This window comes from Apium graveolens, chromosome 8 (genome assembly GCF_009905375.1).
Source record: "Apium graveolens cultivar Ventura chromosome 8, ASM990537v1, whole genome shotgun sequence".
NCBI lineage: Eukaryota > Viridiplantae > Streptophyta > Magnoliopsida > Apiales > Apiaceae > Apium > Apium graveolens.
The window spans coordinates 147,688,546-147,710,837 of NC_133654.1; the positions used below are offsets into that span (position 1 = coordinate 147,688,546).

At 33.1% G+C, this 22,292-nt stretch overlaps 1 protein-coding gene across 1 annotated transcript; it reads right to left on the reverse strand.

The window, feature by feature from the left end:
• Window positions 1-8,607: 8,607 nt before the first annotated feature.
• LOC141680060 (protein FAR1-RELATED SEQUENCE 5-like) lies at window positions 8,608-9,743 on the reverse strand. The gene is made up of 2 exons (XM_074486387.1): window positions 9,368-9,743; window positions 8,608-9,278 (listed from the first exon to the last, which is right to left on the reverse strand). Exons 1-2 carry the CDS (start codon window positions 9,741-9,743, stop codon window positions 8,608-8,610), a joined length of 1,047 nt encoding a protein of 348 aa, XP_074342488.1.
• Between the last annotated feature and the right edge of the window lie 12,549 nt (window positions 9,744-22,292).

Genomic DNA, 22,292 nt, shown 5'->3' on the forward strand with positions numbered 1-22,292 from the left:
CTGTATCCCTATTTTCGTTATTCTATAACCATATTAAAGATACTTATGATAATAACTAAACATGATATTTTTCTTTTTTTAAAACAACTTACTCCTCACGATGCTCTGATTGCACCATCAAAGCACTGGGCTTTCAGTCTCATATTACAACAATCGGTTCTCAACTATACCTCTCTTTATTGGGAAAGCAATTATCCTTGGAATTTTTTTTTCATGATATCGATAAAATTTAGACAGTCTTAACAAGGTTTCAAAATCTAACATCTGAACAAATAATGAGCTCTGAATAAAAGAGTCGCAACACTCAGAAGTTTTATAACTTGGAAGGAAGAATATAACAAGGATTATCCTTCCATGTCCTTAGAATTCTATATTGTGATATTATGGAGAATATCCATTGAAAGCAATGATTGTTGAATAATAACATCATACGAATGATACTTGTAAGATTTTCCCATTGAAAGAATACTTTTCTTCTCGAATAATGAAATAAATATCGAATGACATCCTCAACCAAAGGTTAACCATTGAGGTCTCCAAGAGGTGCTATTTTGAAAGAAGGAATTTTATCCAATGATTAATAAATAAGGAAGTATATTGTTCTTCAATCACTTTGTAATTTTAATTGGATATTCATTATACAAACGAAAGAATAAAATATTTCATGAACAAAATATTTCATAAAACTGAATATGAATTCTCGTAATGATTTCTAGTGGTTTGGATTTAACTTTAATTACTAGAAATTGTGATCTTGAAATTAGCAGATGAAAATGAAATATTGTGCTCGACTGCTTTTCTTTTGTTCTTGAGTTGTTTAATGATTGATTGACTTCTGCTGCTTTTGTTCTTTTATAATTCATTCAATAGACCTACTTGAACTGGCAAGACAATCTGTTAATTGGCATAACAATCGGCAAGACAATTGAATGAACTGGCAAGACTATCAGCAAGACAATTGAATGAACTAGCATGACAATCTGTTGAACTAGTAGAACTTTCGGTATGACAATCCTTTTGAACTGGCATGACTTTCGGTATGACAATCTGATTGTCATACCAGTTTATTTGATTATCATGCTGAATTAATATTGAATATAAATTCAAAATCAATTCTGAAAATTCCTAATATTAATTCAGAATTAATTAATCAGTTAATTCAATTAATAAATAAATTAATCTTTGCAGATATAATTTATTTTCTTAATTAAACTATATGACTTAATTAATTAATAGAGAATTAATACTACTCTTCAACAGCAACCATTCTTCTGAAAATCTTCTGAAAATCACTGTCAATTATGAATCAGTTCCACCACTTCAATGTTGACACTCGATGTACCGTCTAGTTCATGAGTGACTAACTTTCGTGACGTTTCTTCATTTCTTGACTTTGATAACTTGATTTTCTTCAGATTAAATCCCTGTAATTATCGGATACCCTGACAAGATCTCTGTCACTTGATTAAATCCACAATCTTGATTTATATCACTGAGGCTTGATCAATTTCTTGAACTTCTTCCAGTGAAGTAATTCCTCAAGTCTGTAGATGAACCTTGTTTCTGAATCCTTTGACAGGTGTTACTTTGAGAGATCTCTTTGACGGTAGATCCACTATTTACTTGTTATATTCTTATTTGAGTTGAGTTAAATCCTCGAATAAACAAATAGGCTATGACATATGCCTTTCAATCTCCCCCTATTTGTTTGTTAGACAATAACAACAAATACCTAGAGGATAACTCAACTAACAAATAAGAAAAAGATGTAAATAGAAATACAAAGTAAATAGCAGAAAAGTTCTGGATAATATTTAACATTTTCCAGATTCCAAATAGATGTTCCTCTAGACTGAACATATCTTCAAGTAGTTTCATCTTCTTTTGTGCAACCACATCTCCTGTTGAGAAGCGCATATCTCTCTTGCTTCTCCCCCTATGAGAATCAACTGCTTAAAGGAGATCATCTTCGTTTACCACATCTCCCGTATAATAGGATCCGGAGATAAAAACCAATGGTACTCCCCTTTTGGAAAACAGCTTCTTCCCTTACTAGGAAATCACCTTGTGTTTACCACCTCTCCCGTACAATAGGATCCGTAGTTACAAACAACAATGGTGTAGTGTAGTGTACATGTTCTTTACCTTTTTCTTCCTCCCTGCTATTTCTCCCCCTTAGTTGAGGAATCCTCCAAACTATTACTTAAGCTTTTATCTCCCCCTTAGAGAAGGAATGTATGTCGTTGTCTGAAGGAGTTCTCATATTCCACTTGGTTGGAAAATAAATAACAAGTAGTTTCTCTTTCTGCCTCACTATGAGTGTGTGATTCTGTTTTAGTATACCTCACATGTGTTTCACTCTTCTCTCCACTCGTGTTAACACTCATTCTCACAAGTGTATCACTCCTCTCATAGCTCCAAAAATTCGGCTGTACCTGCAAGGAAAATCACTTTAGCCATCCTTAAGGAGGTCACAGGTGGTGCAATGGGAGTTCGCAAATCCCCATCTTTGTTAAACTCGTCAGATGAATCTGAGTCATAATCTATAAGTTACTAGTCTCCCTTTTAGGGTTCCAGATTTGAATTCTGGGAAGGTAAACAATGATCCAACGAATCTAGCATTAAGATCAAAGTTCCCTTCTAATGTCTGTGAAGACATTTCCTTGTGACTCATCAGGTAATATCTGAATCATTGTCAATAAGTTTCCGATCTGCAACTATGTCAGATCCACTATCCACAGATGCATCCAGGGAATTTAAGCCTGGGGAGGTAGACACTGACCACTTACATATGGCTTTTGGATCAGTATCCTCTCATAACACCTGTAAAGGCAATTGGTCCATTAAAGAACCTTGAACAATCGAATCTAACCTTAAAATGGTCGAAACTTTAATTTCCGTCAACTCATCCTTTGTGTGTGTAACCTTTCCTTGTGCATCAAGAATTGTTTATGTTTGAAGTGGTGACACTACAACGGATACCCTGGCTGACAGGCAATAGATGCACCCTGTTGAGAGAATGAATCTAGTAACTGTTTTTGTGCCTTTTCAGCCATTACATCTTTTTGGGAAGATGTATGGGGGCTAGCAGCTGTCTCGGTTTAAATACTACTCATCTTTGTAGGAGACAAAGCTGCTGGGCTGACTTCAGAACCTTCCTTATGTGGTGCACTAAGGCAATATCTCCCTCACGCTCATTCATACTACATTTTAGTGGTATGAGAGTGTTGGTTGGTTTTGTTTCTGTGTTTGTCTTTACAGTCTGGGATAGAAGTTGTGGGTTTTCAACCTTATGACTGTCAATGAAAGAAGGCCATTGGAGGCTGAACCTGTATCACACAACATATGGCAATATAGAGATAAAATGTACTTAAGATCCCATAATGAATGAAAATTATACATTTAATCTTTTGAGAGTAATGATGTACAATAGTGATTTCAAAAGATTTTACATGAAATAAGAAATCACTATTGTAGAAAGAAGTTTGATTTGGTCTTTCAATATGAATGAGTTTTTGTTAAAGCATTGATCACTTAGGATAAAGTCTAAGTAATTCTCATTCATGTCAAAAGCTCACAATTATCTGCAACATAATATTAACAACATATCATTGACCGATACTTGTCAAGTACTTTAGATACCAATCATTATGTTGCATAATATTTTAAATAAAATTAAAATAAAAATAATAAAATAATAAAATACAAATAATAATAATAAAAACAAATATCAATGAATTAAATACCAAATATCTATCACAAAGATATCAGCATTCAATTTCATATATCATACAATTGTTAACTCCTAACAACTGTACTACCTTAAATAATATTTATAACTACAAAAAATACAAAAAAAAAACTTATATAAAAATTATAAAAGTACAAAAAAAATATTTACAAGTTCAATGATAACATTACCAGCTTACAAACAGCCATATCCCTCAGATAAACCTTTGCTGTTATCTCCAAAGGTAACCACTGGGCCAGCTTTCTCAACCACATTTGATAGCAGGGCTCTATCTCCGGTCATATGTCTTGACGATCCACTGTCAAGAATCCACACTGCCGGTTTCACCTATTTAATGCCCTGCAATACAAATGGATTAAACCTTATTCGGAACCCAAACTTGGTTGGGCCCGACATACTTGTAGAATTGACCTTTGTCAGGCAAAACAATATTCTTAACTTTAATGTTCTCAACTTTCTCAATGACTGGACATTTGACCTTGTAAACAGCCTTAACAAATTTCTGTTTAGGCTTAGGTACAAATGACTCCTTTCTAGCCTTAGAAGGACTAGCAGTCTTAGACCTATCATGCTTCCTATTATTCACATGCTGACGAGGAGTGGTCTTATCACTAGAAACATGCTTACCATTAAAATAAGCATACATCAAATTAAAAGCACAAGACATATAATTAGGAACACCACATACTTTATAAGAGGGATTAACAACAGGCAAATTATGCATGGTAGACATGGCATTTTTGTTATCCAACTCATGTATGTCTGAGTTAGTCTCAGTTGCTTTCACAACTTTGACCGCAACTTTCGACACACTTGGCTTGGAAACAACCTTCTCATTAGCACGATCTTCAGCACTTATTTCTTCTTGAATAATAGAGGAGGTCCCATCAAATGGTTCAACAATTGATATTTTATAGAGGGGTTTATCAACACCCTTAAGCACATGTAGTACTTCCCTACCTTTAGCACAGACATGAGGAGGGGAGTTTATGCCTAATTCTCCAATAGCAATATTGTAATCATAACCTATTCTAGATGTTTGATTAACAGCTTGCTTACTGTAGAACTCTTTAGCCTTCAAACAAGAATTGAAGTAGGCTTTAACCTTAGTCTCAAGACTGGTGATCTTGTCTTTGAGAATAGTTTCGAGTTGTCTATAACAGTTAACTCTATTCTCTAGAAAAGATACTTGTTCTTTTCACTTGTCTTGATTAATGTGCACAAGTTTTAATTCATTGACCTCTTTCTCAAGGTCTTTGATCTGTTGACTTAACAGTTCATTATCACGACGAGCAAAATCTAAGGAACCTCCTAGATGATAAACTAATTCAGCATCAGTAAATTTTACATCTTTTCTTGATGATGAAGCTTTTCGATCAATAGCCATAAGAGCAAGATTCTCATCTTCTTCATCTTCACTATCAGTATCATCCCAGCTTCTTCCCTTTCCCAGGTAAGCCCTTTCAGAGTTACTCTTCTGATTTGAATCATAAGAGTTCTTCCTTACTTGTTTTGGTTTCCTGCATTCTGTGGCAAAGTGTCCCAACTCATTGCAGTTATAGCATCTAATGGTGCTCCTATCAACCATTCCTGTTTTGTATCCACCACTACTGGTGTTAGAGGACGAAGATCCACCTGTCTGGAATCTGTTGTAGTTGGACTTGTACTTGAACTTGGGATTTCTCTTGAATCTGACATTGGAGAATCTCTTGACAATTTGGGCCATTGAGTCATCTTCCAATTGCTCCAGCTCTTCCAAGGAGTAAAAATCATCACTGGATTGATTTGTAGTAGGAGGATCATATTCTGCTACTAATACATTTTCCTCAGCCTTGGAATACTATACCATTCTCTCTAACTGTTGAGATTGTTGTTGTTGTTGTTTTTGACCTTCAGCTACTAGAGCAGTAGACGTGGTGACCACTCTACCTTTCCCGTAGACTTCCTTCTGCTGAATCTGCTCCAACTCATAGGTTTTTAACACACCATAGAGTCTATCCAAAGAAATCTCACTAAGATCTCTAGCTTCTCTTATGGCAGTGATTCTATGTTCAAGATGAGTTGGCAGTGTTAAAAGGAACTTTTTGTTGATCTCCCTGATTGAATAATATTTACCATTTATGTTCAGGTTGTTGATCAAAGCATTGTACCTCTCGAACACTTCAGGAATTCCTTCTCCTGGATTGGATTTAAAATGTTCATACTCAGAGGTTAGGATCTCTAACTTGTCCTCCCTAACTTCCTCTGTACCTTCATTAATCACCTCAATAGTTTCCCAGATGTGTTTGGAATTTTTACAGTTCATCACATGTCTGTTCATCAAGGAATCAAGGGAATCAACTAAAATTAATTGAAGGCTGGCATCCAAGGAGGCTTCTTCCTTTTCAGCAGGAGTAAAATCCTCAGGCTCTTTTGCATAGGTTCTAGCTTTGGTAATTACAACATCATCTTCTATCACCTCTGGTTCAATAACCATCGGAATTTTTAGACCCTTCTTTAACAAGTTTAGATATTTGGGATTTGCAAGTTGTAAAAACAAGAGCATTTTCTTCTTCCACATAATAATTTTCTTTATCAAATAGTGGAATTTTAACGGTTCCAACTTTTTGTGAAGTCATTATGAATTTTTGAATAAGTAAAAATTCAAGGAGTTGAAAAAACACAAAAGTCTAGGATCTTGATTTGTTCGTTAATCAGAAGGCTCTGATACCAATTGTTAGGTCCCAATATATTTTTAGAAGGGGGTTGAATACAAACTATACCATTTAATAGAATTTAGTGCGGAATAAAAATTGAAACAAAATTCAAGTTAAATAATATATTATTAAACTTGAAAGGTGTTACAACAACGATATCGATTTCAAGGAATTAATCTCAAATTAATTATCACAAATCTAGAATAAATTCGACATGAACTTTTTCTATTTTTGCAATAAAAAGAATCAAATGCTAAACGCAATTTGAGATTAAGTTCTAGGGATTTTGATCCGCTAGATAGTTACACAAGAACAAGATAATGATTTCTAGTGGTTTGGATTTAACTTTAATTACTAGAAATTGTGATCTTGAATTTAGCAGATGAAAATGAAATATTGTGCTCGGCTGCTTTTCTTTTGTTCTTGAGTTGTTTGATGATTGATTGACTTCTGTTGCTTCTATTCTTTTATAATTCATTCAACAGACCTACTTGAACTGGCAAGACAATCTGTTAATTGGCATGATAATCGGCAAGAGAATTGAATGAACTGGCAAGACTATCAGCAAGACAATTGAATGAACTAGCATGACAATCTGTTGAACTAGTAGAAATTTCGGTATGACAATCCTTTTGAAGTGGCATGACTTTCGGTATGACAATCTGATTGTCATACCAGTTCATTTGATTGTCATGCTGAATTAATATTGAATATAAATTCAAAATCAATTCTGAAAATTCCTAATATTAATTCAGAATTAATTAATCAATTAATTCAATTAATAAATAAATTAATCTTTGCAGATATAATTTATTTTCTTAATTAAACTATATGACTTAATTAATTAATAGAGAAATAATACTACTCTTCAACATCAACCATTCTTCTGAAAATCTTCTGAAAATCACTATCAATTTTGAATCAATTCCACCACTTCAATGTTGACACTCGATGTACTGTCTAGTTCATGAGTGACTAACTTTCGTGACGTTTCTTCATGTCTTGACTTTGATAACTTGATTTTCTTCAGATTAAATCCCTGTAATTATCTGATACCCTGACAAGATCTCTGTCACTTGATTAAATCCACAATCTTGATTTATATCACTGAGGCTTGATCAATTTCTTGAACTTCTTCCAGTGAAGTAATTCCTCAAGTCTGTAGATGAACCTTGTTTCTGAATCCTTTGACAGGTGTTACTTTGAGAGATCTCTTTGACGGTAGATCCACTATTTACTTGTTACATTCTTATTTGAGTTGAGTTAAATCCTCGAATAAACAAATAGGCTATGACATATGCCTTTCAGGGTTACTATTCATTAAACGTTTTACAAGGTCTCAAAAATTCAAGTTGTTATATTACTATTCATAAAGGTCTTTTACCGATGTCAAAAATTTGGGTTCTTAAAGGCCTCCAAGCCCATGTGGTGGTATCGTCACCACGTAGGTGGGACTCCGATCCCTTGACGTGTTTTATACGTACTTGGTCCTGGGTGGCACCCTCACGAGGCTTCAACTTACGTATGTTCGTGATCCTATCACATTCCACAAGTTTAATGCCATCCCATTCAGATAGTCTCCATGGGCCATCGTCCCAATTTCAAAATGGGGAGAAAGTAAGGCGGCATATTGCTCCACACTCTTTCAAACTTGCAATAAAGGGTTAACCAATGGCATGATTTGGCCCAAACCCTAGAACGGTAGGCCTCTTCTTCGGGAGAGTGCAACTTCGGGTCTTCTTCCTCCGCTTGGGGAGGTGCTTTGTTAAACCGTGCTATTTTTTGGTCAATTTTGAGTGATTACATCCAACTCGCTAAATGTTGGTGACATAAAATCCTCCAATTCAGAGTCCAAGTACGAGAATGAATTATTAACGTGAGACACCGACTCGTCATCCGAAGTATTTCCCATTTCACCTACATATAACAAGATATGCATGTTAGTAAAATGAGGTAGACCTACTTAAAACAATATAAGTGAAATCACGATAAAAACAATATATAAGAGAGTGTTATATAAAATTTGAATTATAGTTGGCCACTTTGACTTTTTCTTAATTCTTCCATTTTCACTAAACATTTCCTAGCATCATGTCCCTCAATGCTGCAATGTCTGCATTTCCTTTTTTTGATTGCAAGTTCCTCAACGAGACTTTTAATTCAGTGCTCTTTTTTTGGTCCTTTGGTTTTCAAAACAATGGGGTCAAGAATAGTTTCATGTAACTTCTCTTGACTTCCTTGAGTTATTTTGGTATCAAATTCACTTCCAACACATTCCACCCCATCAACGGGCATTTTCTCAATGATTTCAGTCTCTCGATTAATAACTCTCACGGCATACTCATAAAGTTCATTCGATGCCATGCAACTATGACTAAACCCCATAGTGAGCAAAGTCATGTGACTAAATCTTTTCATTGGAGTCAAATCATGGGATGGGGCATCGTCTCCGGGCATGTGATATGGAAACACACCATCAACTCTATTGGCATCCCTAGTCCACCTCCGTTTCATAAAATGTTCCGATAATTCGGCCACGCGCCTCTTTGTCAATACGGAAATAATGTGACGACATGACATGCCTGATTGCTCAAACATTCTACATATGTGAGGACCCCTTAATGACAACTTGTTGAAGTTAACAAGGTAAGTGGTTCTCTTAGACTCAAGCATTGATGGTCGATAACATTTAAAGTACATATCATCCACATCTTCTAAGGAACGGTCTCTATCTTTCTCCGCAAAGTACTTTGCAGCCTCAACCAATTGGTCTTGAAATCTTTTAAAAATCTCTTTGGTATAATGGAAGCGGCATGGTGCTCCAAGGCGGACTTCATTTGCATGCAATGAATTTTGTGATGTGTATTATAATCCTCTTCTTTCTCACACATGAATTATCTTTCTAAAGCTTTTTGTGCACCCTCAACAAATTCTTTCAACCCCGTCCAAGACCCTACATAAGCATCAAAAAAGGCATTCATTTCTTCGCTTTTCGATGTTGTCTTTTGAACCACGGAAAAAATATTACGTGTATAAGTATCGATCCACTTATGCTTCAAATTATACAAGCCTTGCAACCATGTATTATCTTCCAACTTGTATTTCAAGATCAATGCTTGCCACCTATCCTCAAAAACCTTTTCGGTCAATGAGTGATATATGCAATTGGTGAAGTCACCTTTAAATTCATCCTTTGCATAGTAGGTTGAGAACTTCTCCGGAAATTTTTTACTAATGTGACACGAACATAACAAATGTGTCATGTTCGGTAGTTGAGATTGAATTACCCCCGCCATGGCTTGATCTTGATCGGTGATAATAGCCAAGGGTGTTTTTCCTTCAACGGCCTCTAACCAAGTATACCCCAAACTCACTCAAATGTAGTCTTCAATTCATCATGCATTAGTACAAATCCAAAGAGAACTGATTAATAGTGATGGTTCACCCCGGTGAAAGGCACAAACGACATAACATACATATCTGTTTGATATGTTGTATCGAACACAACCACATCACCAAAATTTTTGTAGGCCAACAACGATTAAGTATCAACCCATAAAAGACACTTCAATCTTCCTTCTTCATCAATTATAGTTCGAATAAAAAAATTTCCTCCACTTTCTCCTTCTAACCGATGTAACAAATCGAATCCCGCTTGAGCATCATTCACACCCAAATTATCCTTTCTAAAATCACACACGATATTTATCAAATGTTGGGCATGAAACCTTACTTGCTCCGCTCCTCTGTGCATTTTTCCAAATATATTCATTTATTGTCTAGGTGTGATACCCGAAAGATGAAAACTCTTAATTAAATTATTTTGGGGGCCGGTTACATGTCGCTCCCTTTTAATCAAACTCATCTTAGATGGTGACATAACATCGTGATTTTGATTTAACTCCAAGGACATTATCTCCCAATGCCTTGTATGTCGCCTATTAATCGTATAAATCCTAAATTTACATCCACTTCTAGGAAGTTTATCTCTACTCCTTTTCTTCTTCGTACTACCGACACTTCCTATCAAAATTTCATCACCCTCTATGGGTTCTTTATCGCAGTTTTCTGCCGCTAAATTACAAACATAAGTACGGGCACATATTGATTTGCCCACACACCTTTGTGTATTTTGGATCTTAATTGTAAAGCCATTTTTCAAAGCGTAAGCCCTAATTACATTCTTCACGGCTACTAAATTAGGGAAATTTTGACTCAAAAAGGGAATTATAATATCTTCTTCTTCAACAACACTCTTATCCATTATCTCACTACTATCATGTATAAACTCACTACGTTCATGCAAATCTTTATTTTCAAACCTGTGTTCAATAATAAAATATCTTCAACACAATTATCAACAAGATTCACATAATTTACGTTATCATTATGCAAGCATCTACCACTAACATCAACAACTTCATTATTTACAACATTATGAAAAACTTTATCACCTTTTTTCAAAACTTTTCTATCTTCAAATCTAGCAAACATCTTATACATAATGAAAACAAGAAAAAAACAAGAAATTTAGCTTATCAAATGGAAATTAATGAGTAAGGATGAACAAAAACAATAAATCCCCGAAATTTGCTCTCCAATTTGACAAAAGTGGCACAAAAATAAAAGTGTAGCCGTTTTAGGGTTTTAAACTGCAAGTACATTTCTTCCGCACATAATATCCGCGGAATGGACAGCCGTTCCACGCATAATATACGTGGAAGCTCTCCTTTCCGCGGATATTATGCGCGGAATGATTATTTTTTTTATTAATCCTGACCCTGGCCGTATGTGTTAGATAAAAGTACCCTGACACATGATTGTCAGGGGAACATGACCCAAAATAGAAACTGTTTACATACTAAGAGATACATGAAGTAACAAAAATCTAAGATAGTAAATTATCTAGCGCCAACTATAATACTCACAGGGGTATTTTAGTCATATAAAGTATATAAATATTTAGTTTTATAATTTAATATATGTTTATAAGTTATATATGAGTTAAAGATTAACTATAGGTCATATTTATAATTATTGAACAAAATGGGACATAGTTGGCGCAAGATAATTTAATATCTTAGATTTTTGTTACTCCATGTATCTCTTGGTATGTAAACAGTTTTTATTTTTGGCCTTTAAAAAAAATCCACTCAGGATAAGATTTCAGAAATTTAGGTTTTCTAGAGATCATATTGTGGCCAATTCTATATGTTATGTGTATCAGCTTAAGAAATAGAAATTAGGAAATAATAATTTTTGATTGTTAGTTTTTATTCTTTTTCTTGTGAAACCTAACATTTTTTTTATTTTAACATCTTGATTTGCTTTAATAATAACTAGTACTTTAACCCGTGCGAGACACGGGTATACTTTAACTTCGGATATCGTAAAATTCGTACACACATTTGTTAAATGAGATACATGTTTGTTAAAAAGAATATTATTATATTATGAGTCAGGTGTGTGGATGAGGTTTTCCGTTTGTGTATTTTATAACGTGTGCGAGTCACAAATATTCTTAAACTCACGTACGTTAATAGCTTATGTACATATTATATTAGTAAAATAAATGTAATATTTGTATTGTTAGATTAACTTTCATCCTATTTTGTATCAGCTAACTGATAATAATGTTCGTAAAAGATGTACTTGTAAGTGTTTAAATTTTGAATTCTATGATTACTGTCATTAAATATGAATATTCATTATTTGACTCATATTATGTTAATTAATTAAGAATAAATAAAGTTCATTTGTATTATTTACTTTCATTTCCTATGTTCGGGTGCATAATTATCATCATCTGTAAATGAATAAATTATTACTATTTTTAATATATGTATGTGTGTACATGTACATATATAATATATTTGAATGTTAAACGTATTTAAATGAGTTATATTATTGTTAATTTGACATAAGTATGTGTTGTGAAATCATTAATAATCTAAGTTCTTAATAGTCAATATTGAAGTGGTAAAAAGAATATATATATATATATATATATGATTATTAATAAATAATGAGTTACACGTAATTAATATATAATATTAAATTTCATATTTATTAATATATATTTATGAGGGGTAATTGGGTAATTTTATTTGAATAAATTATCTCAACCAACCCCTATTTGCTCTATTATATATACAATATATAGTAATTTATTCTTTCTAACAGGAATTCAAAAAAAACCTTTAAATTTGTAGATCACAAACTAGGGTATGCAACATTTAAAATATTACTGATTTTGATTTCAAGAATTGTGAACTTTTTTTTCTTTTTTAAACTTAAGTTTTTTTAATTTTTAATCTAACAACCTACACATTGATTTTTAAATAATTGATTTATGTATTACTTTGCATCAACCCGCATTTAACGCATCTTGTTTATATTATGCCAGCTTCTTATATTGGTGAAAAATTATTTGTAAAAAATTAATTCAACCATTGATAAGTAAATTACAGAAGTAAAAAAGTTCATTTATTAGTTATTAATAAGGATTATATAAGTTATTTACAAAGATGAAATAGTAAATTTAAGCATGGTTAATTTAAAGTGATAAAAAATATGAAATATATGATATATTTGTAAATACAATTATAAATGGGATATTTTTATAAATCAGTATTCAAAACGAGATATATTAGTAAAATACCCCTAATAGTTATATATAAATCCAGAAACCAAACAAAACTAATACTCTCTTTGTAATTCAAATAATAATTTTGTTTTAAAAATCACTGCTTTGTAATATATTTAATATATACATGTTTCTAAAATATATTAAAGAAAACAATTCCTGAGTTTTGATGTTGAAACTACAACTAAAAAGGGTGAAAAACCAAAATACCCACCATTTGGAGAGATTTGCCCAAAATGCTGATTGGCGGGGGTTCCGCCCTAAATACCCATTGAATACGCATTGCTCACATGCGAATTCTATTTTTTTAAAATTTGTAAAGAACACGCATGTACAGAATGCGGGGTTATTTTTTATTTTTTAGCGAATACGCATCTTCAAGATGTGTATTCTAACTAAATTTAAAAACAAAACACGCATTCTTGTAATGCGTGTTCTTTACATTTTTTTAAAAGTCTGAATACGCATATGTGCAATGCGTAATCCGTGGGTATTTAGGGCGGAACTCGCGCACATGGGTATTTTGGGCACAAGAAGCTGAAAACGGGTGTATTTTGGGCATTCTTTCAACTAAAAAGCAGTTTTTTCCTAGGAATTAATTAAAATTCATTCGAAAAGTTTTTCATTAATAAGAAACTTTTAGAAACAAATTGCACTTTTAGAAGTTAGTTTGGAATAAACAAAAATAATTATGTATTCTAGCAATTAAAATAAGAGTAAAAAAAATTAATATGGGATTAATATGTGTCTCTACTTTTAAAGAAGATGACTTATGTCCTATGTAAAATAAACATTTGTGTCCCATATAGAAAAATTTATACTATAATATTAAAAATAAAATTTTCAAAATTAATATTCATTGATATTTATAGAACTCATTTAGAACAAAATTTCAATTAAAAAAATAATTTGTTGGTATTTATATACATTACCACGGATAAAAGAAAATAATAAACACTATTCGTCTAGATTTTAACAAAATTATTTTATTGATTCGGGCTGACATTGAAAAAAACTAAATATAATTAAATAGATTTGGTGCATCAGGCTAAAACAAAAATAATAGATATTATTGACGCGTTGAAAATAATTAAATTGTTGAACCAACCTAAAACAAAATTAAAATTAAAAATAATCCGTTGATCGATATGATGAAATTAGACTAAAATAAAATAATATATACTAGTCATCCGGGCCATAACAATATAATATTCAACTCGTGTTAAACTAAATTTAAAAACAAACTAGATATAATTACTTGGATTTTATTAAAATGAACTAGAGGTAATTTGTTAGTTTATAATTTCGTATTATAGCGTCGTACTAAAACAAAATAATATACATATTTTTTATAATTTTCACGTTTTGTACTTGTAAATGTACTTTAACCAATGTGGGAAGTTGCCAAATTTTGGCAATCTTGATAGGTAACCGTACATCTCCAATAGGTTGGCAACCAAGATTGTCATGCCACGTAAGATTTGGCAAACTATTAGCAACCTTTATTGGAGATGCTCTCAGGAATCTAAAGCAAGGGAGATCTAAAATCACTTCTTAAGTGTGGGGAAAAATTTGAATATTATCTTTCCCGGTGAAAAGAGATAAGAATAACAATATGATTGATTTTATCAAAACAAAGTTGGAAAGTGAGCCTCTTAACATCATAGAAAAGATGAAGGGAGTGAGCTTTATGGGTGCTAATCTGGATTTTCAGCTAGCTAAAAATAAAAACTCATCTCACAAGGAGAGGGTAAACACATATGTTCAATATATCAAGATCGCAAAAGAAACAGTGGTTAATTATAAATATAAAAAGAAGGTGAATGAGGTGGGTAGTACATTAACTACTTTAATTAAGAGCTTAGATTTACTTTCTGAGAATGGTATTGTTTTGAAAACAGCTATATATGCTTTTCTCATTTCTTTATTAATGAAGATATACTCTGTTAGTTATTGAATACAACAGAGGTTGGTGAATGTATTTTAGATATTTTTATCATTTTTCAAACTTCTATGAATGGTGAACAAAGAAGATTAATTTTTGTAGAGATATTATGTTTAAAAGAATTTATAAAGCATGCACAACAAACACAGTATTTTGAAAACTTACTTAACTTTGTATTAAAATTAAGTATGTCTTCTATCTTGAGAGAGGACGAGAAAATCTAGATCTGTATGTTACAGTTAAAAATAAAGTACTAGTGTTTACTTATAGATTAGTAAACACAGGTTGACGCAGCATGTAATAAGATATACTAAACCCTACTTTAAATTATCTCTAAAGCTTTTCATTTCTGGTTTAGTGAATTTTTGCAAATCGTGTAGGTCTGTGACCTTCATTTTTCAGTTAATCTTGGCCCTTGATCTTGCACTATTCAATCTGCTTTTGTAGACTTTTCAATCTAAGTGATTAGATCGTTTGTTGATTGATAATCTTGAATATTTAACTTATCTGTATTTTGTACTTGATGTTCATATCGAGATCTCCAGTTTGTGTTATAGAGACCTGACTTCTCGATAAGTATAATGGTATCGAGATCTCTTAGTTCTCTATACGTGTCTTTGACTTGTCAAGGTCTCTGAGTTCTCTATAAATGAACTTGGCTTGTCGAGGTCTCTAAAACTCTGCAAGTAGAAATGACTTATCGATATCCCTGAGATCTCTATAAGCATTTTGACTTGTCGATATCTCTGAGATCTCTAATGAGAAATTGACTTGTTGATATCTCCAATCTTCATACCTTCATTTTGACTTGTCAATATCTTTGAGTTCTCTATATGCAAAATGACTTGTCGATATCTAAGAGATCTCTATATACATTTTGACATGTAGATATCTCTGAGATCTCTAATGAGAGATTGACTTGTCAATATCTCCAATCTTCATCTCTTCATTTAACTTATCGATATCTCTGGGACTTCTCTATAAGACAATTTGGACTTCTCGATAAGTCATTCTGGAGTTCTCGAATGACTTCTCTATATGACTTGATCTGTGACTTGTAGATATCTTGGCTTAGAACATTTTTCCTAAAACAGATTTATTCAACTGCAAGCTTCTTCACCTTTTCTCTGAGGCATGATCTTGTTGATCTTCTTCCAGAGTTTATTCTTAGGCTTGAGACTGTTTACAGAAAAATACTCCAGTCTGATCTTTAACATTTTTACAGACTCAAGTAATACAATATAAAATACAGATTTAGACTATCATACAACTAAATCTTAGGGTTGTCAATTTGACTTAGTCTTGTTATAGTACATGCATGTCTTACACAACATACTCCACGAGGTTCAGGGTGAACTGAAGATATATTTTATCAAGGGAAATGAGATTTCTTATTGGAAATTCTTATTGACTTTCAGTATTACTGAATCAAAAAGGGTTTTTAAGAAGGAGTCTGAATGAATGGCTGTATTTTCAGAGATCCCAGTGTAGAGGACTTGATCATCAGTGGAGAAGACTTGAAAATTCAAGAATCTATTGCTATTCTGACTCACTCTGGAACTTTTCAAGGAATTTCCGGGTCATAGTGGAAAATGTGAAATACAGAGTCAGTATTATGGAAGTGGATCTTGATTTGTCTCAGGGAAAGGGCGTACTTAAATAAAATATTAGGGTTAAAATCAAACAAGTAGAAAGGGAGGTTATAGCTAAAAAGAGGAGAGGGTGGAAGTTGAAGATAAAGAGGTGGTTAAACTAGGCGTGGAAGAAAGAGATGAATATCTCTCTTTGATCTCAAGAAATTCTAACTCTCTGGAAACAAAGGAAGAAGGCCAAGAAAGCGAAAATAAAGTTAATCCAGGAAATTATAGAAGCCATGAAGTAGGGGATGGTATTATTTGATAATTTCCAGGATCAGTGGATACATTAGATATGGATATTATAGAAATAGGGAGCTGTGAGGCATTAGGAAGTTCTCAGAAATCTATTTGTAATATGATGCATAAGATAAAGATAAAAAGGGTAGGAAGACCAAGAAAAAAAATCCCCTGCTAGGAATCCCTTTGATGTAAGAAATTTTAAATGAATGAAGAATAATAAGAGACAGTTGAAACCTGCTAGAGCAAAACAAAATCATCCAAATTCAAAGGAATGGCAAGTTCATCAATAATTTAGGGGAAACTGAAAATATTATTTATGTTTCAAAGGAATGGAATTAGCCGGAGACAAGAAGGAAATTCTAAAAGTGGTACAAGATCCGCTACTAAAAGGTAACATTTAACTCATGTAAGTTATGTTAAGTCCTTACACCTTTTTATGGATATTTGCAAAATCATGAGCTGGAACATTAGAGGCTTAATTAGTGGCATATACAAGAGTAATCTTAAGAATCTGATTTATAAATGGATGTCAAACATAATATATATTCTAGAGACTTTGATGAGATCAGTTAATAATAAGGATCTAGGAGTCTTTTGGTCAAATAAGGAAGTCAAAGCAATATATCAAGAGGCTAATGGTCATTTTGGGGGAATTCTGTGTTGTTAGGATGCTGGGTTGTTTGAGCTAAAAAACTTTGAAAGCTTAAAAAAATAATTGGGAGTTACTTTCAAAAAAGTCAATGTTGATTAAAGTTTCAATGGTTTTCATAGTTTATGGTTCACAATCCAGTCAGGAAAGAAGTCACTTTGGAAAAAGTTGCTTTCCTTCTTTTTTTTTGCCAAATTAAAACAGATTTCATTAATGACTTAAAACATATTCAATCGGGACAAACCCCCGACTGATCATGCAACCAGGTTGAAAAACAAATAGAGCTAAATAATTAGCCATTTTGTTTCCGGATTGCTTAACAAACTGAATACAAATATTCTGAAAATTAAAAATGAAGGTAATGGTTTCCCGGACAATCCAGCACGCATCTCCCCCGAAAACAGTAGCTTCACAATTGACCCTCACATTAATTGGATTGATATTGCAATGTTCAGAGGACTCAGTTGCAACAACGGAGTTTATAGGCCTCATATTATGAACAAATATTTTTTGTGAGAGGTGAGCACATGTGATTTTCACCACCGTTCCAAACACACCCCAGCTATCTACCTGCCGGACACCAGCTATAGACCTGCCGAAAGTGTTGTTGATACGAGATATCCAGATCTCCCAATACACCATCCAATTCATTTTCAACACAACCACGACATCGCACAAAGCGAGACACATCGCATAAAGCGAGACAATCAAACACACAAATAATAACTTAAACAGAACAATACGTAAAAACCCAAAATTCAAAAATCTCGGAATAACACCAAATTGTAATATGTTGTTAGACCAGAGATTTTGAATCCAAAAACTGAGTTTTATTATAAAATCCAAGCTCTTACCTTAGTAGATCTGAAAACTAAAGTGAAAAACTGTAATGGATTTTTCGAGTTTTGTAAAACAAATCTCGATTTTATTAAAGAAAAAGTGAATAAAAGAAGAAGATGAAGATGAATATGGAGATAGAGATGGGTAGAAAGGGGAAATAGAAGGTAGGGCGGCTAGGGTTAGGTGAAGTTAGGGCGGCCGACTCTCATGCGAGAGAGAAATTTTTTATATTGAAAAAAAAAGTTGCTTTCCTTAAGCATAGATACTCTTGATACTCATTTCCTATTCATTGGTGATTTTAATTATACCATATTTTTTAGAGAAAGACTAAACTGTAATGGTAGATATTTGGACTCTTCTCATTTTAACCGCTGAATCAGATAATTCAACTTAGAAGACTTGCCTCTCAACAATGTTAAATTTACTTGGATAGGTCCTAATGGTAAAAGAAATAGAATAGATAAAGCACTTATTAACCCAGACTGAAGTAGTAAAGGATCCTAGATTCTTACAGCTTTAGCTAGAAATAATTTTGATCATAAGGCTCTATTACTGTCCCAAAGGGAGATTAATTAGGGACCAAAATCTTTTAGAGTCTTCAATGTGTGGGTAAAAAATGAAAATTGAAGAACTCCTTGCTTGCTTGTCCTAGTCAGTTGTCTTTGTAAGGAATTACTATACAGAAGACACCGAGGAAGGTTAAATGAGCAATTAAAATATGGTTTATGGACTCAAACGACGATATCTTCAAGAAAATTGATCAGGTTGAAGCAAAATTGGCTGAATTGGAAGACTCTAATAGTTAATTGGTTTCACAATAGGAATTGTCAGTATTAAGACTGGAATTGGAAGATCTTAATCTAATCAAGGATAACATGTTGCAACAAAAATCCGAGATCTCATGGATAAAAGTAGGTGATAAAAATTCCAAGTTATTTCACCAAGCAATTCAGAAAAGAAGGGCAAGAGTCAATATCAAAAGACTGAAGCATAATGACTCTTTTCTGACTGAACCAAGTGATATTAAGAAGGTCATCTTTGATCATTTTGGTAGTCAATTCTCTAGATTAGACCTTGGTTCCTTTTCTAAGTCAGAAGTACAATTCCATGCCTATTATGTGTTGAAGATAACTTGTGGTTATATAGATAGGCTTTAGCTGAGGAGTTAGAGTTAGATTTAGCTAACTATGATTCCGATAAAGCCTCAAGCCCTATTGGTTTAAATGCAGGAGTGCTGAAATTTATTTTGGCAACTATTGGAGGAAAAATGTTGGACCGTTTCAGTACTTTTCAGAAAACCGGTACTCTCCCGAGAGGAATGAACTCTTCTTCCATCACTCTTGTTCCTAAGATAGACCTCTTCAGATCAAAGATTTCAGGCCCATTAGCCTTATTAAGCGTTATCTGAAAGTCTTGTCAAAAATGCTCTCCAATAGGTTAATGGTAGTAATGGATAAATTGATAAGTGCAAATTAGTCTGGTTTCATGAAAGGTAGGTAGATATCTGAAGGAATCCTAATCACAAATGAGATTTTACATTCTATCAAGAGAAAAGAGATGGAAGGTATCATTCTCAAACTAGAGTTTGAAAAAGCTTTGCCTCTGTAGATTAGGAATTTCTTTCTGAAGTAATGGAAGCTCTAGGTTTTCAATCTAAGTGGGTATTATGGATTAACTCTCTTCAACAACATGAAGGCCTCTATCCTGGTAAATGGTTCCTCAAAGTTCTTTTTTCATAGGGGCTAAGGCAATGGGATCTACTTTCACCTTATTCAACATAATGGGTGAGGTTTTTCATCTACTAATGGAGAAAGCAAAGAGAATATGACTAATCCATGGTGTCTCGATTAATTCATAAATGGACATTTTTCTCATCTCCAATTTGTAGATAATACTATTATTTTCCTCAAATCTGATATTGAAAATGTTAGGAACATTAAGACAGTATTGCAATACTTTCATCTAATTTCAGGATTGAAAATCAATTATCAGAAAAGTCAAATTTGTTCAGTGAATGAATCAGAAGTACATGGCTGGGCTAATATTATTGTTTGTTCAGTGGGAAGCTTTGTTATCAAATACCTGGGTGCAATTATTGGTACTAATCCTAGAAAAAAGGTCTTTTGGAAACCAGTCCTTGAGAGAGTACATTGGAAATTAGCAAGCTGGAAAAGCACTTCTCTAAAGCAAGCTGGAAGGAGGGTATTAGTTAAATCTTGTATAAAAAGTCTATAGGGAGTACTATCAATACTTGAAAAAAAAATGAGAAGAAGCTTTTTTTGGGGTCATTTAGGGATAAGTGGAGAACCTCAAAAGGAAAAAGTGCACATGGTGAAATGGGAGGAATTGTGCAAACCTAAAAATAAAGGTGGTTTGGCCTTGGATAATTTGGAATCTTGAATATTTCACTTTTATTTAAGTAGTGGTGGAAATGGTTCTATGATAAGACCAGCATTTAGTGGAATTTAATCTACAAAAAATATAGTTTAAAAGGTTACTTGGGACTTGATCAATATTGGGGTAACAATTATCTTTCTCTAATGCTTAAAGATATCTTCCATCCCTCTAATATCCATCAACGGGTATCAAATTTTGACTTCAAGAGCTTTATGTGGAAAGTGGGAGATGATGCTTCCCTATATTTTTGGGAAGACAATTGGCATCAGCTAGGTCCTTTTAATAAAGTAATGCCTAGGCTTTTTAGCATTTCTAGATGGAAGAATATTTCCATAAAATTAATCCTAGCACCATGGAGAGATCAGAGAGATTTTAGGTGGTCAAAAATTTTGAGAGCTTAAGAGTGCGAAGTGAAAAATCATCTAGAATCCATAATACAAGTACTTGAACTTCGGCCTTATAGTGATTCGGTTGCCTGGATTTATAATGGGGGAATTTTCTTTCAAGACAATGTTATCAAATGGTTGGAGGATGGTATAGTAGTAATGAAAGAAACTGGATGAAGATTTGGAAAATGAAGGTGTCACCAAAGATCCTCATCTTTCTATGAAAGATTGGAAAAGGCATCCTACCTAATGCTAAAATTCTGAAAGAAAGGCTGAATATGAATATTAGCTCATTATACACCAGATGCAATAGAGAGGGGGGGTGTATTATGCTAGAGTCTTCTACCTTGTTGTTCTTAGTACAAGTTAGGTCTTTCAAGTGCATTTTAGCAACTGTGGGATTAGAAATGAACTGGAAACACTATGGAAGGTAAACCCTATTGGATCAATTTTTCTCAACAGAAAACAAGCCGAAATAGAAAGTCCTCTTTGGTTAAACATAAATTTTATTGGTTTTACTAATGGTGCTTGGAAGAGAGAAATTAATGATTCAGTTTTAAGTGGAATTGGAGAGCTGTTAATGAATAATAGCAGATAGATTAACTTCTAATTTTCTAGAAATACTGAAGCAGTTAGTCCATCTAAGGCAGAAATCGAGGCTCCAGCCTATCTATATGATTCCTTCATACATAGCCCTTTTAGAGAATGCTTTATCAAATTCTATACTGACTCTATATTAGTTCATAAAGCTTTCAGTCAAGTTAAGTCAGAGTGTTTGAATCAAGAGATCTCTCTGGACAACGACATTTAGTATCATTTAATTAATAATTCAAAGGTTAAAGTGAGCTACATTTCTAGGGAAATGCTGAAAGGAGCCGATGTCCTAGAAAAAAGAGGGAGGAATGCAAATAAAATGTCTTCTGCATGGCATTAAAAATCATTTTCATGCCCAGTTATGAAGTTCAAGGTCAGAGTGTTTTAGTCCATCATATGGGCTCTTTAATCTTTAAGTTTATTGGGCCAATTTTATTTATTATATAGAAATTATGTTAATTCCAAAATTGGCCCAATAGGGAATGCTTATAATCATTAAAAATATGTAGAC

Bases quoted from the DNA above. Each gene is read 5' to 3' on its own strand.
- LOC141680060 (XM_074486387.1), bottom strand. From the start codon at position 9,743: ATGGCGGGGGTAATTCAATCTCAACTACCGAACATGACACATTTGTTA. The intron at 9,279-9,367 runs GTGCACAAAAAG...ATGCAAATGAAG, and splicing joins GTTGAAAGAATTTGTTGAGG to TCCGCCTTGGAGCACCATGC.